The sequence below is a fragment of the Solenopsis invicta genome, chromosome 1, assembly GCF_016802725.1.
Source record: "Solenopsis invicta isolate M01_SB chromosome 1, UNIL_Sinv_3.0, whole genome shotgun sequence".
Taxonomy (NCBI): domain Eukaryota; kingdom Metazoa; phylum Arthropoda; class Insecta; order Hymenoptera; family Formicidae; genus Solenopsis; species Solenopsis invicta.
In genome coordinates this window covers 22,152,195-22,167,492 of record NC_052664.1, presented here as the reverse complement: position 1 = coordinate 22,167,492, position 15,298 = coordinate 22,152,195, and the positions used below count along the sequence as shown (strand labels likewise).

The 15,298-nt window shown below is 31.3% G+C and overlaps 2 protein-coding genes across 3 annotated transcripts in view; both read left to right on the top strand.

The window, feature by feature from the left end:
- LOC105203745 (ras-related protein Rap1) overlaps window positions 1-9,252 on the top strand; it is a 36,010-nt gene extending 26,758 nt beyond the window's left edge. For both annotated transcript variants that reach the window (XM_011172632.3, XM_039446567.1), the window contains exons 2-4: window positions 1,470-1,583; window positions 4,628-5,057; window positions 5,632-9,252. In XM_011172632.3, coding sequence (XP_011170934.1) covers window positions 1,486-1,583; window positions 4,628-5,057; window positions 5,632-5,934 — 831 coding nt within the window. In that variant the 5' untranslated portion in view covers window positions 1,470-1,485 and the 3' untranslated portion in view covers window positions 5,935-9,252. The remainder of the gene's footprint in view (window positions 1-1,469; window positions 1,584-4,627; window positions 5,058-5,631) is intronic.
- Window positions 9,253-10,003: 751 nt separating this feature from the next.
- LOC105203746 lies at window positions 10,004-13,475 on the top strand. The gene is made up of 5 exons (XM_011172633.3): window positions 10,004-10,372; window positions 10,737-10,912; window positions 11,018-11,700; window positions 11,777-11,882; window positions 12,309-13,475. The coding sequence occupies exons 1-5, from the start codon at window positions 10,074-10,076 to the stop codon at window positions 12,446-12,448; spliced, it is 1,404 nt and encodes a 467-aa protein (XP_011170935.1). The 5' UTR covers window positions 10,004-10,073; the 3' UTR covers window positions 12,449-13,475.
- Window positions 13,476-15,298: the final 1,823 nt, after the last annotated feature.

Here is a 15,298-nt window from a genome sequence, read left to right as displayed (position 1 = left end):
TTGTATTCTTCGCAATATTTTAACGTAGCCACCGCGTCTTTCTTGTTTCTCCGAGCAAATTTACATCTCTACGAATAGAAAAACAGGTAGACACGACGAGGGCGATTATTCTCGGTGTTTTCGCGAGCCTCTTGATTACTTCCTCAATCAGTGCGCCTGGTTCTGCGGTCGAGCGACAATATGGAGACGACCGCGGGATAAAAAGCGGCTCTCCTAGGGAAACGTGCTGCGCTTTATACGTCGAACACGTACATTCGATTATTTAGGGTGGCAGCTTAAGCCGCCATCGTGCCGTGGTGCGGCTATTCAATAAACTTTGTAGCGGCACAAAAGATTAATGATGTAAAGCGGAGGCGGGATCGCCCAAAGCGCTGTTTCGTGCGTAACAAAAATGGCTTATACCTGGCGGGAAATGGATTTACTGTGTTACAGTTATTACGCCGCGGGACGTGTATCTCGTAGCGAGATTACTATAAGCGTACTTGAGTGAATTCTTTGATGTCGGCTCTATACCATCTCGAAATTAAACGCAGTACAAAGAAATCTCGCTCGAATAGCAATCGGTCGTTATTTAAGACACTCGCGAACTCACGAACTTTATACTTTCCTTATTTTCTGAGAATTGCAAGTTTAATTCGTGTATATGTTTTTGCCATACGACCGCAAGGAGGCGATTGGATAATGAGATTTGTGCGCAGTTCCCTTTTTTAAAATAGCTTTTCGTTAGATGCTATTAAAAAAAAAACCGAGAATTGCAACGCGTTGTTAAAATCACCGGCCCTGCCGATCGATACTCTCGCCGCGGCACATGTCATTAACCAAGCCTTATCAAAAGCAAGTTTCTACTCGCTTGTAGTCTAAGCGGATAATTCCGTATGATGGGTATTGCCTTATGACATAATCAAAAATTTATCGTAAACGACACGTGCCAACATGTGTCGCTTTATTACAACGTGAATTTGTCGAAATACAGACAGGATCTCACGTATCAACACTCATGAAAACATACATATTTTTTAAATCAAAAAACTTATTCAAACAAGAGACGAGGAGACGTACAGGTTTCTTTAATTCATTTCCGATCCTTTCCACAGAGTAATAACGTGAGAGAAATGACGATAGAAAATGTTTCGTTCACCTCGATATGCTCTCGTTTATATTTTTTCCTCACATTTTTTTCTTTACCTGGATTTTCTCCAATTGCTAATATGCTTTCGAAGAAAACGTTTCATCTGAAACGTTTTCTCTGAAAGTCTATTAAAAATTGAAAAAGGAAAAGTTCACAACTCGTTATTTGACGAAAGGATTAAAATTCTTTACTTATGTAATGCTCTTTACAATTAAATAAAATATGAAATATTAAGATATAAATATTTAATTTTTTTCATAAATAAATTCTTTCTCTCTCTCTTTTCCCTTTGTGGAAACAAAAAATTTTGCGTCCAATGTAAATTGTTATTTCTTGCCAGAAATCCCACGGTACAAATGATGAAAGGGCGTCATCAGTTTCGCCGTCGCTTCAGCTTACAACCTTCCGCGCACTTGAAAGAAGGACAAGAGGATGTACCGCCGAAGAGTACCAGGTAATGCGAAAGAGTTTCCTCTTGTGTGACTTTTGTCTCTCACTAATTTACTTTTCTAATTAACTGTCAATGGTTAAGCAATTCTGAGCTTGTTAACTTCTATTAACTTGATTCTCTCAAAAAATAAATAGTATGTACACAAAATCTTTCTGTTGCCAAGAATTATTAGTTGAAGGCCGCCAATACCGGCACCCCAATTTGTCTTTAGATAATACTTCTTAAAGCGAAATTAACGAAAGCTAAAAATAAGACTTTAAAAATATAAATACAAACTAGAAAGTGTGTTTTATCAGATGGTATAGCCGTTTTTTATAATACTGTTTTGCGTTTTGTAATAAAGTTTTTATACTATAATCTAAAAAGATATATGACACTCTAGACAGTAATAACAGAATTCAGATGAAGTCTCGTATGGAAGGAGTTAGCTGTAAAATGAATTAATAAAATAAATAATAAAATATATTTTTATGTGTGCTAAACAACAAAGTTTATAAAATAAGGCCAGAATGCAACCTTCTTGCTTTATGAGTTTATACATTTTTTTGGCACTTTATTAGTAAAGTACTTAAGCCGAATAAGGCCCAGTACAAAATAAAGCCCACTTTTAAATTTATTATTTAAAAACCCGCTTTATATTTGAAATATATGCTTAAAAGATATGTCATATGAAGTAGATAAAGACTGAATCGGAAATTAATACCGGTGGCAACACGTTTATTCAGTGCAACGAAAGCTTGTAACAAAGTGAGTAAATCAGACGTTTTTAAAAAATGTGTTGTAAATTTAATAAATATACATTATTTTATGGTTTATTACAACATATTATAATATTATTCAACTTTCTAACTATAGGAAAAACCAAATATGTATATCAATTTTTTAGAATAAATATACTTTTTTATAAATAATGTATTAATAAATAAGGCTCACTTGTACATTTATTGTTATAGCCATAGTCATTTGTTTATTATGTATGTGGCTTACAACAAAGAATGATGATTTTCGATGGTACTAACTTTCCATAAGCTAAAATTGCACTAAAATAGCCAAAATTTCTTAAAGTTAAAATATTAATTATAGACAAAATTAAAAATAATTGTGATGTTTTACTAGTAAAATAAATCTTAAAAGATTTCGTATTTGTGATTAATAATCATTTCAATAATGAGTTGGAAAATAATATTTAATTCCATGGTTATTTTCAATTTATTTTTAATTCGAGCCTTATTAAAAGCACAAGAATTTAACAAGGCCCAATGTCAGAATTTAAAAACATTTCTTTTTTGTTTACTTAAAAATGTTTTATATAGAAGATAATTTTATTTTGGTGAGTGGTTGAAATAAACATTTTATTCTCATTTAGTTTATTTCAATATCTTTGTAAATAGAATTTATAAAAAATAAAATAAGTTAGATGGGCCTTATTCGGCTCGGGTACCTTAGATCTGATGCGTCCGATATTTTTCCTACCTTGAGGTATTAAAGGAAATATAAAAAAATTCGTGAAATATCCATCAACACTGTAACTAAAGATTTTGTAGTTATAATCTATTTTTACAAAGTGATGGTCCCTTTCACGTTGCACAACAGTTTTACATTTCAACTCGCATTGCGAAAAAAATATGTCAGAGAAAAATATAAACAAAACAGTTTTAGGAAGCCGCAAACATATAAAATAATCTAATATTATTAATGACATACTCACTATTGTTTCAACTATGCAATTTGCAAGAGAAAATCGTGCAAATTTTATTTTTGTTTTTCAAGAATTCGTTTCTAGCAAATTTTATATAGAAAAAAAACTACGTACGTACGAACTGTGAGGTTTTACTCCTTTAATTTAAGAAGATCATATTTTTGTCAGTATTAATACGGTTCAATATATATAGTTTTCGAGAAATACGGGGGTGCCGCTTTAGAAGAAGTGAGTCAGTATTGGTGACTTTCCTCTATTATTAACCTTTTTCACGGAGCCGGAACTACCACGCTCATGTAATAAGAATTATCGCGAAAGTAGGATACAAGTATCAACGTATCGTGATTCATCTTTAAGAAGAAAAGTTTCATTACACGTGAAAGGATCGAGATTAATCTTTTCATTTCCTCTTTTGAAAGCAGCGTCATCCTCTCATGAAAGAAACGCGCTTGAAGGCAACATGCAGATATATGTATACATACATGTGGGGGTGTTCGATTTTCGATATTGTATCCTCCTCAGCGCAAAACGTGAGGTCTATATACGAGATATTTGAAGTAATAAATCGCAAACCGGAAAAATTGCTTTCAACGTGAAACCAGTTCGAATCCATATGCGCGTCTCTTTCCATTCTCCCTGAGGCCTCTCCCTCCCATTGCCATCCGTTCCTCATAACTAGCTCTCAGGTTTTAGCTCGGGCTTTAATTTCGCGGCGAATTCACGCGAGAAGGGAGGAAGCTCGCTCGGGCTTTTCCGCTTTTGTATGCCCGTCATAATAACTACGTCTGAGTTCTTGCGATAAACAAGGATGATTATGAAGACGTGGATACTTAAAGGCATCCGGTGCTATCTGGTGCATGTAAAAGCGACCGTATGGCCCCGTGGAGCTCGCGGTAGAGGTATTCCAGGACCGATAGTGTCACGAATTCAGGACACCCTATACAAAACACGCGGTATTCAATAACATGCGCCTCTGAATTGCGGGGATCCTTGGTGTTCATTAGCGTAGCATTCTCCTCCTCGGATGATTGTCTCGCTTAAACGGAATGTGGTATCTCCTCCACTTCCGCCACGTCGTACCGCGGAAGAGATTGTGTCTTCCCGTTTCCATTAATAACAATCTCTCTCACAACAATTCCTCCCATATTTCATAATACCATAATACAGCGAGATATATCTATTTTAAGGAGGATAGAATAACATTTGGATAGTATAACGAGAAATGTTGACAGACCCTCTAGCTTAGAGGAACTTATTATTCTAACTGTAATATCTCTCTTTACTGAATCAAATTCCCTGGAATATCGGATGAAGCGCGAATTAATGAAAACGACGTATGCGATTTCAGAAATGAAAGATTGACGGAATCGGACAGTGGTGGTGGCGGTGGCAAGTCATCCGAGAGCTCGATTCGGCACAAAATCGTGGTGATGGGCGCAGCGAAAGTCGGCAAGTCAGCAATAATTAACCAGTTCCTTTACAGCACCTTCAGCCCGAAGTACAAGCGGACCGTTGAGGAAATGCATCACGGAGATTTCAATGTTTCCGGGATTCAGTTGACTCTCGATATTCTCGATACATCCGGCTCGTACGAGTTCCCGGCGATGAGAGATCTTTCCATCAAATCGGCCGATGCCTTCGTTCTGGTTTACGACGTTAACGACTCTAACACGTTTCTCGAGGTGAAAACCCTTCGAGCCCAGATACTCAGCACGAAAGGAGCCGTCCCAATTGTGGTTGTTGGTAACAAGATCGATCTCGTAGAGACGGAACAAGAGGTGAGTTTCGGAAGCAATAAGGTGATCATCAGTGATCATCGACTTCGACCTTTTTCAAAAGTTTTCACCAGAAACTTCAGACATTTTTTTTTTTCGAAAGAGTTTATTAAATGAAATCGCTTTTATTCAATATCGAAAAAATTCACTCTACGCTTGAAATTCTCGAAGAAAAATTTTTCATAAAATCTCGAAAAAAGATTTACTGCGTCACGTTACTGGAGATTTATATCTTTGACGTTCTTGATTAAAAAATTCGCTTTGAACGTGTGCCTCATCCGTGTATAATCTCCGAATCAAGATTAATATAGATAAGAAAATTTGCAAATAGGAGAATATCATTTTGTAAATCCAATAATTAATAATGTACGCATGTAGTATAAATTCGAAAACTCAAGTATGAGGAACATAAAAAATTTTAAAAATATTACAAATCGCATATTAAATTAAAATTGTAAGTACGTGCGACAATAAGAGATAACTTGAGCCGTGCGCAAAAATAAAACTGATTAGCAACACGCGTTAAATCTATGCGTAACATTTAACGTTACAACGGTAAAAAAAAAAAAAATTACAGGTGGAAACCGAGAGCACGAGAGAGCTCGTAACTGCGAAATGGGAGAATGGTTTTGTGGAAGTGTCTGCGAAGGAAAACCTAAACATCTCTCAAGTGTTTAAGGAGCTTCTCATCCAAGCTAAGCTAAAGTATAATCTGAGCCCGGCGCTTCAACGTCGCCGTCGGCAATCTCTGCCACCTCCGCAGCATATCAACTCGCGGAGCAGCAGCAGTACCCATGTGCCGTCCCCAGCTCAGTTGCAACATCTGCAACAAATTCGCGAGCGCTCTGATTCCAAAAGGAACTCCTGCATTCTGTCGTAAAAAGCGAGAACTCTTCGGCATTGCCGCGCGCGAGAAATTCTTCTTGAGTCGATATCAAATCAGTTGGTACGCGTCTAGTTCCAAAATTATTCAATTGTTACATGGCAGGCGGTTAATTAACCTTATTTGCAGATATGATATAGACTTTGAATATTCGATTACGCAGAATTTAAACATAACATGCGCGAATCCGCGAAAAACGTCACAACAATTCCCTATTCATCCGTAAAGTATGAATTATGAAATGTTTAAGCGAAGCCACTGGAACACACTTATTCACACAGAAAAGTTTTGCTCTCTCTCTCTCTCTCTCTCTCTCTCTCTCTTTGGTGTCATTGCTTTCATTTATGGACCTTCTGTACGAGCAATTAAACTTTAACGAGAAACACACAAACATGTTGTATGTTATATAAAAATAGAGATATTATTGTAAATCGGATAAAATAAGATGGATATTGCTGAACCATAGGTTACACAAAAATTACTAAATCTTCTAATATCATATCTATAATTTCATATCTTCTAATTAAAAAAAAATCTTAAATTTGTGATATTTAGAATTTTGGAAATTTTCGATTTTTATCGGTATTTTTTTTTTCGTTTATACGAGAGATACGTGTTATAAAATCTTCTATCTTTTTCTTTGATGTATGTAAAAAGAATCTTGTCTTATACAGGAAATAGTTTAGAAGAGTAATATTTTAAACACTTGAATATAAATGTTATATAAAGTGTAAGTACGTCAAGTTTATTTCGTTTAATTTGCACGAGTATTACCGCAAATTTAACGGAAACAACGTGTATAAATCATCTGACGAGATAACAGCAATGTAAGTAACAAAAATAAGTACCAAGTCTCCCTCTAAATTTCGTAAGCACTTCTTTTGACATTGTGATAACTATTCCATTTGGACAATGAGAACAATTTCAAAGTGGCAATTTTTATTATCACGCGAATAAACCACCATTTGATGACTCGTCAAAGAAGAATATTTCATATATGTAGATATAGAGATTCTATTAGTAAATCTTACAAGCAATTTCTCTCTATTCGTTGCGAAATGGATTGGTAATACTTATGATAGTAGATCGATTAGAAAAATTGTATTGTCAAAAATTAAAATGATCTTTGTATTGACATAAGGCGAAAAAATTTATGAAATTTTTCGAAAGATGGTGCTAACTTCCAAGACGTAGAATTCTAAGTATATGAGAATTTTGTTACTATGCTATTTGCATTAAGGATATATTAACAAAAGTATATAATAATATAATGTGAAATGCGATCTTTCTTCCATATTGTCTTTTGACTGCGATCGGAACAATGCGATGTAACAAAAATGAACCAACAGTTGCTCGTCTACCGGGTTTATATAACAATAATAATAATTCCGAATTATATATATAATTACATAGTTTTATTATTATATATAAATTCTAATATCGTATTTCAGGGTTACTTCACACTGCCCGGTCTTTTATTATCATGAATTACGTATGTATTCGCATATAAAAGTTCAAAAAGTTAACGAGACCCTATCAACTAGTTATACATAAATGATAAGAATTGGTTTTCTTCTCCTTATAATGTGTATGGATATATATTTTGTTAAGGATTTATTACAGATATATATCTATGCTGAATCTATGCCTATTTCCTTGCAATATCACGAGGGCGATAACAAAAAAGGAAGAGGGAACGAGAGAAAATGTCGCAGCATTACGCACGATCAAATAGATATATAAATCTTTGCGTATTTATACAATGTGATGTGAATCAAGTTCTTCTATTAGTGACTTAAAAAAAAATGTTCTATCTATAGTGGAACGTTAGGTGTTTCGCATATTTTTAGATTTAGCATGCAAGATACAAAATACGAAATAAATGCAAAAGTCTGTACCTCGAATTCATGTGTCGAACAAAAATCTGTATCATATTTCATGTGTCGATAATGATTATAATAGCAAGATGTTTGTTCTGAGCTCCAGTTCATACTAGAAAGAAAGTTTAATGTAAATACTGTCCATATTATATATCTTATTTTCGAAATAGAGCATTGTAAAACAAACATTTCTTTTTAAATGTATATTCGACAAATATGGAAATCTATATATAAGTATATCTTATAAATTAAACATGTCGATTGTCTTAAATTGAATGTGTGAAAATTATTAGTAATCTGCTAGATGCTAGAAACTAATATTTGTACAGTATATTTTTAAGTTTCATGAAATACCATCAAGACCGTACAAGATACCAATTATGTTTGCTAATGCACATTTAAATACATTTAGTTAGTACAAATTTACAATATATGGACAGATTTATCCTATAGTTATTTTTTTATGCACAGATAAAATACGACAAATTCTAACAATGTTTCTTAGAAATTTTCATTAATTGATGCTTATTTTGTAAATAGATTAAAGATTTTATTATACATCTTCTTTATCGAAAGTTGTAATAAATATTGCGGTAATAATGAGAACATTAATGTATAAATTTACGAAATAACGTTTAATTTTTAACACATTAAAATGTTCTTTGTTGTTATTATTATTTAATAAAATTGTGTAATATCATTACGATTTAAAGTTATCATTATACATCTTTATTATTAAGATAAAATAATAAGAAAAATCTATATAACTTATTTATGTGGATGCAATATAGCGAAGCATTATTGCACCTTACATCTTATTAAAAGTATTAATTCTATGTAAATACTATAATATTATATATCTTGTTATCTTTAAATCTTATTGAATTTAATTTTACGCAATTGTACACCATTAAAACACTTTAGTATAATATTTGTAATAAATTGCAAATATGTGTATGCTATTGACCTGATGTTCAGTATTAAAAAAAAACAATAGTTTATCTCAACTAATTTGTCTGAAATTATGTGGAAAGTTATAATTTTGTGAAAATAATTTTTATTTGAAAAAAATGTAAATATACGTTTCACTTAAGTACTGTACATTTCTCTTCATAATACGGGAGTTTGTCATTAACATAAATATTGGTAATTATATAAGAAACATGGTGTTAACGTGTGAATGTTAAGAATATTCTTACATAATCTGTGCGCAATTCTCCCACGACGGCATAGAAAAAATATATAAATTAGAAAAATGTATCGATATAATGTATAAGTAAACTGAGAGTAAAGCTGATTTATTTTATAAATACAATAATACACGACTGCAGCCTTTCCCTCCGTCTATAAAAAATAAGTAGCAACAAATGTTGGTTGCTTTGACTTTGTATCATTTTGGGTTATTGCAAATTAATAAATAAAATGTGCAGTATTATTATAAGTATATTACATTCTACAATATAAAGGAACTTATATTTTGTTGAAGTAGAACGAAGTTAACACAAGTAGTCCTTAACGGGATATAAAAATGTTAAATCAACCATATTATTTTTTAATGTTTCGATTATAGTGTTAATAAATTTTTGGATTTTGCATTTAATTGTGATATATAACTAATAAACTGGATACCTATAATTTAAAACATCAACATATATACGACATGAAACGGGACTCCTAATTTTCAATTGTTTTTTTCTCTTTCTTGAATTCTCTTTCTGCATCTTGAAGTATTCTATGAGATAGGTAAGTTTCGTAAATCTCATTAATGAAGATAATGCACTATACATTTATTCGTATATTAATTTTTTAACACGATTTACTTTTTAATATAATTAGTTTATTCTTCAATATTACGTTTTTTAGAGAATTATTATTATATAATATTAAAATAAAAATATAATATTCCCCCATGCGAGAGACAATCGTGGAACGTCCAAAGGATGTCCGTATGTTCTAAGAACGTCCCTGGAACATCCCCTGGATAAAATGTGCTGTTAGGATTATAATTTTTCTGAATTTATCGATCTGTTTAAATAAATTAAGCCGATAAGTTAGGATTACTGCATGACCTACAGATCATTGAACAGAAAATTTCAATGAAAAGGCCGGCGGGATGGTTGCTTCAGGTTTCTCTCTAGCACGGCACACGTCGCTATTGCTGCCATTGCACATGCGCAAAATGAACGATATTCTTCTAATGGTATCACTCGTGTCATCGTATGCGTTCAAGTACAATTGACGATCGCGTTCCTGTTCATGCCGGTCATGCCGGTCATAGATTTTGATCAACGTTCGGCAGTGTCAACCATGGAAGAAATTACGACGAAACGTCCACATTTTCGGCTAAGGCTCGATCTGTCCAAGTTCTTTCACGACGCACGTCGTTTCTGCTGGATTTTCATTGATGGAACGAAGATTCATCAGGTTATTCACATGCAACAACATATCAGCAAACTGTTCACCATCACGGAACCGTTCCATTTGTTGTTAAACGAGACTGAATATTTGCCGCCAATAGAAGATATTAGGATACTCAAGGAGAACGAGACTATCTCGTAAATATTGTTTTTCATATTATTTTATCGACATATTCTGCAAATTACAGTTTTATTGCTTTTAGTATATTTTGCAATATCTTGCATAACTTTTTGTTTTGATTAGTTAATTACGTTGCACAATCTTATTAACAATTCAATTTATTTTACATTCCTTTATCCATAATCTCCAACTATCAGTTTCTTATAAATCAAAGCATAAATAAAATGAAAGTCAAAATCCAATTTGGAATTCATTGACTGTAAATTAGCTATTCTCATACAGAACTATATTTCATTCCAATTTGTTAATTATATGTGGTAAGTTGTAGAATTTTATTAAACTAATTACATGTAATTTCATTAATAATTTCATGAATTATAGGGTAGTCCCTGGATTTGGTATAAATAATGATGTTTCTACTGTAATAGAAATAAGCAATGACTTTACACACAGTAAAAAGAGTCAGACAACAAATGCTAAGACAGAAAAACGGGAAATGGTTGTACAAGATACGTTTAATGATACTTTTAATAATAATATGCAGCCAACTCCAATAAGTAAGTTTTATTTTATTGAGATTTATTTAGAGTATAAAAATAAATAAAGCAAAGTGAGATTTTTGTTTTATAATATGATTATTGATAAATTGTACTTATTTTTAGGTAATATTACAACAGATATGACGTACTACAGTATAATTAATGATACAGTAATCAGTCCTAGTGAAGGGGATACAGATAACTCTAAAACTACAGATAACAATATAACGGAAGATTGTAATCTGTTAGATTCTCTTGCACAAGTTACAAAAAGGAAACGAGTGCGAAAACGAAAGCCAAGAAATCGAACTCAGATTCTAGATCAATCTCAGGTTGTTATACCAAATGTCTCTCCCGAGACAAATGAGGAAAAACCAAAAGAACCGAAATTAAAGAAACCAAAAATAATAGATTCCTATATTATTCCATCTGGAAAACATATAAGATTTGATATAGAAAATGAAAATCATATTGCAAAACAAATAGTGCAAGAATCGTCTAAAAATGAATCTTGCTTAAGTAAAGGATCGTCTTCCAGAGATCTTTCTACACTTTTAGCATTAGGACATAGTTCTACACCAATAACGTTTGTAAACAAAAAATTAAAAAACGTTAAAAAGGATAATACATTAAACGAAGACATAAAAATAAAAAATTTAAATAAAATTATGGAGGATAGTGCAGAAAAAAAGTCATGTATCAAAGAATCTAAGAAAGAAGTACAAACTATATACCTGCAAGATGCATTAGAAAAGCTTCCAGTCATGACTAGAAAACCTCAACTTGATGAGATTATCGCTCTTAAAGTATGTACCGTCTGTAGGACTTTAAAATTAAATATTTTTAAAAAATCATGTCTTTCCAAACAACATTAAATTTTAGACTTTGAAGATTGGTGCAGATTACACGCCTCAGGTGTCTAACTCTATTCTTACCAAAGTAGTAGAAATGGAAGAATCTAGTGGAAATTATACTCTTCAGATACTTTGTGAGTAACACTATTATATATATTTTTAACTATATTTCGGAATTGGATATTTACATATAAAATACAAATCTGCATTATGCGCATAGAATGTTAATTATGTTTTACATGTTATCTTTGTAAACAATATACTCTATGAGTCATAGAAGCTTAAAATTTTATCAGAAATTATATTTAATTTTTTTGTCTTTAATATTATATATTTTTATTTTATACTATAACCAAGTATATCAACAATCTTATAACTTGGTTATTTTTTCTGTATTCAATTTATAATAATGTACATTTCTTACATTATTTACATGAAAAAGATTTATCTAAACATAACATAAACAACACGTGAATTTATGTAGACGTAATCTTAAAGTTTACAGCACAACCCTGTTGTATTTGTAAATATAATTCCGTTATATACATATTTATTTACAGCTGGCAAAGAGGAGGTCCAAGTGCCATTTGGAAAGTTCGCTCTTTCAGACGACGAGTCTGAGAATCATCTTCACGGAAATAAATTAATGCTTAATTATTCACACATGATAGAACCACGCCTAATTCCTTCTATTCCGTAATCTTTCATTTTATAAGTACTTGTTCCTATGTTTTAACCTAGTTCTTTTTAAAACGCAACTGTGTATTTTTTATGTTTAATTTGTTAATTAATTTACATAATTTTTATTTTTATTTGTGTATGTTCAGATTTATTACGTTACTTTAATCGTTGCGTTTTTTTTAAAATATTTAATAGTTTTGACATATTGATATGCAATTTAATTTTTAATACTTGATTTGTGTATAAAGCATGTATGGATTAAGCTATAAGTTTACAAATGGATTACTAATATTTGTGTTTAGGCAAAAAAATTTTCTTATTTTCACATGATCTTTTATTTTATTGGATTGTTACATAAGTTTGTTCCGTTTTTTTGTCTTTGTTTCAATGAAATGTTTTCATTATACATTTCATTGAAAAAAAAGAACCGAACAAACTTGTGTAACAATCTAATATATACATCTCAGGGAAAAGAAAAATTGAAATATTCTAAATGAATGTTACTGCGCACATTTATCACACAAGATGTAGATAATGTACATATGCAAGACTTTGAATCATTTAGTTTCACTTATACGTAATATACAAGATAAATGCTAACCGAAAATTTATTTGTCATCAAATTTTTGCATACTAAAAGAGTCTGTATCTGATATTTTTATTTGATAGTTACAAAACTGCTACAATTTTTCGTTATCATAATGTTCTTATTCTTTACTATGTAATACTAAACTTACAATTATTTTATCAATTTGTTTTCAAATATTAATTCATAATTCTAAATTAATGATATTTCTGAAATTTTAAATGCCAGTATATTAATGCATAATTACACGTACGATGGCACATGACAAGTTTAAAAATCAATACACATAACTTGCACATGAACAGTTCTATTTTTTGTTTATTTATATTCTATATTCTGTACTGAAAATAAAATAAGTATATTTATAAAATATTAGATGTTAAATAGGAAAATAAAATAAAGAAGAATGATGATCAGACAAAAGATTTACTTTCAAAGAATAAACGTGATTTGAATCCAATTACATTTTACGATTTTATCTGAGCAGCACATATTGACCAACGGTTGGCTTTTAATCGATATAAGTTCGAGAAACTATTGGCTTTAAGGATGAACGTAAAATATAATCCACGTTACAATACAAACTATATTACGTCTGTGTAAATAATCTATGAATTATAGGAGATTCAAAAAGTGAAAATTCTATTTTCTATTTTTTTATATATTGTATATTATTTTTTTATAGCATATATATTTTTATTTTTTCAATAGTAAAGTGAATATATTAAGAATTTTATAACTTAATATTTTTAAACGTATTACTTTTTTGTATTATGTTAATTATTTATAATAATTTACTTGTATTATCCAAGTGAAAAAGATTTGTGTAAACAATACGTAAATAGTTCATGTAATTTTGAAATTTACAACCCTGTTTGAACCAATATTAATTGCTACAATCTAATAAAATTTATTTTTATTTTTTTTTTATTTGATATAAGTACAAAAAATTGTTCTTTATGAATTTTAAATTATAAGTCGAAATAATCGTGACTAAAGATGACACATAAAACATAGTTTACATAGATTATATATGTAATGTATATTTATATTTTACGTGTAAATATCCAACCTTGTTAATAATATTGAATATATTTTCAGTTGTTGGTATAATATTGACTGCAAAATCCAACATTTTACCAACCACTGGTCGTCGGTAAACTAGTGTAACACCGCTAACATTGATTCATTTTGTTATTTCGAAATGTCGAGTCGACATATCAGCATTGGTTGATATGTAGGCAATCGGCATTGATATCAGAAATGGATTGCGAGTCAGAGCCCGCGACTTATCCATAAAACAGACTGAGGAAATTAAATAAGCACGCTGCCACGCAGAGAAGGGAATTTAAGTGATTAGTTATGAGTAATATCGTTAGCGTTACTTTTTTATATTAACAATTAACAATAATGATAAAACCAGGATTAAAATAGTTACTTTTGACAGTCAGCTTACTATTATGCGTTACTCACTAAAAAATAATAGCTTGTAACTTTATTCGTTACGTAATAAGTTAAAGTAACGTGTTACTTTTGCTCGTTATGTAACGAATTAGCTAACTTTTTCAATGAATAACGCGTAATGGTAACAAGTTACATGTTAAAAGTGACAATACTATTTTAACTTAGCGTTACTAGTACCGTTATGAAAAATTGTAACGTCATTGAATCATTCATTTATTTTAAAAACAGAACAAAAGTAAATAATGATTCGTTACTTGTAACGAATTCCCATCCTCGAACCATGTATATGTCAGGCGCCGAACGCAAATATTGTATATATGGTTGTTCTTTATAGTCTGCGCGTCTTCCATCTGTTTAAGGGTGAGCCACGATTTGTTTGTGACATCATTGCAAGTATATGATATTAATTTTTATACACTGCCCGGATATTAGGCGTTCATACATATGGCATGCAATTTTAACCATTAGGAAAATTCCTACATTTTGTATATTTATGCCATTTATAATATATATGCAAAAAATAGATTCAATAAATGTCTGGCAATTCGACAATAATTTATCTGATAATCGCATAGGCAGTTGCGAATGTTTATTAAGCATGCGCGACAATTTCAGTTTTTCTCCCGCTTCTCATATGTCCGTGAAATAGCTTGATTGACTTTGTTGGGCCTTTCATATTTTGTCGGCAAGTTGTAGTGAACGGTTCGGAAGAGAAGCATCGATCCATCATGTCATCACATATCAGCTATCTCGATTGATTGCAATCGGCGAAGTACTTCCGCCCACGTACGTCTCACTGGGTGACGAGTTACTAACATC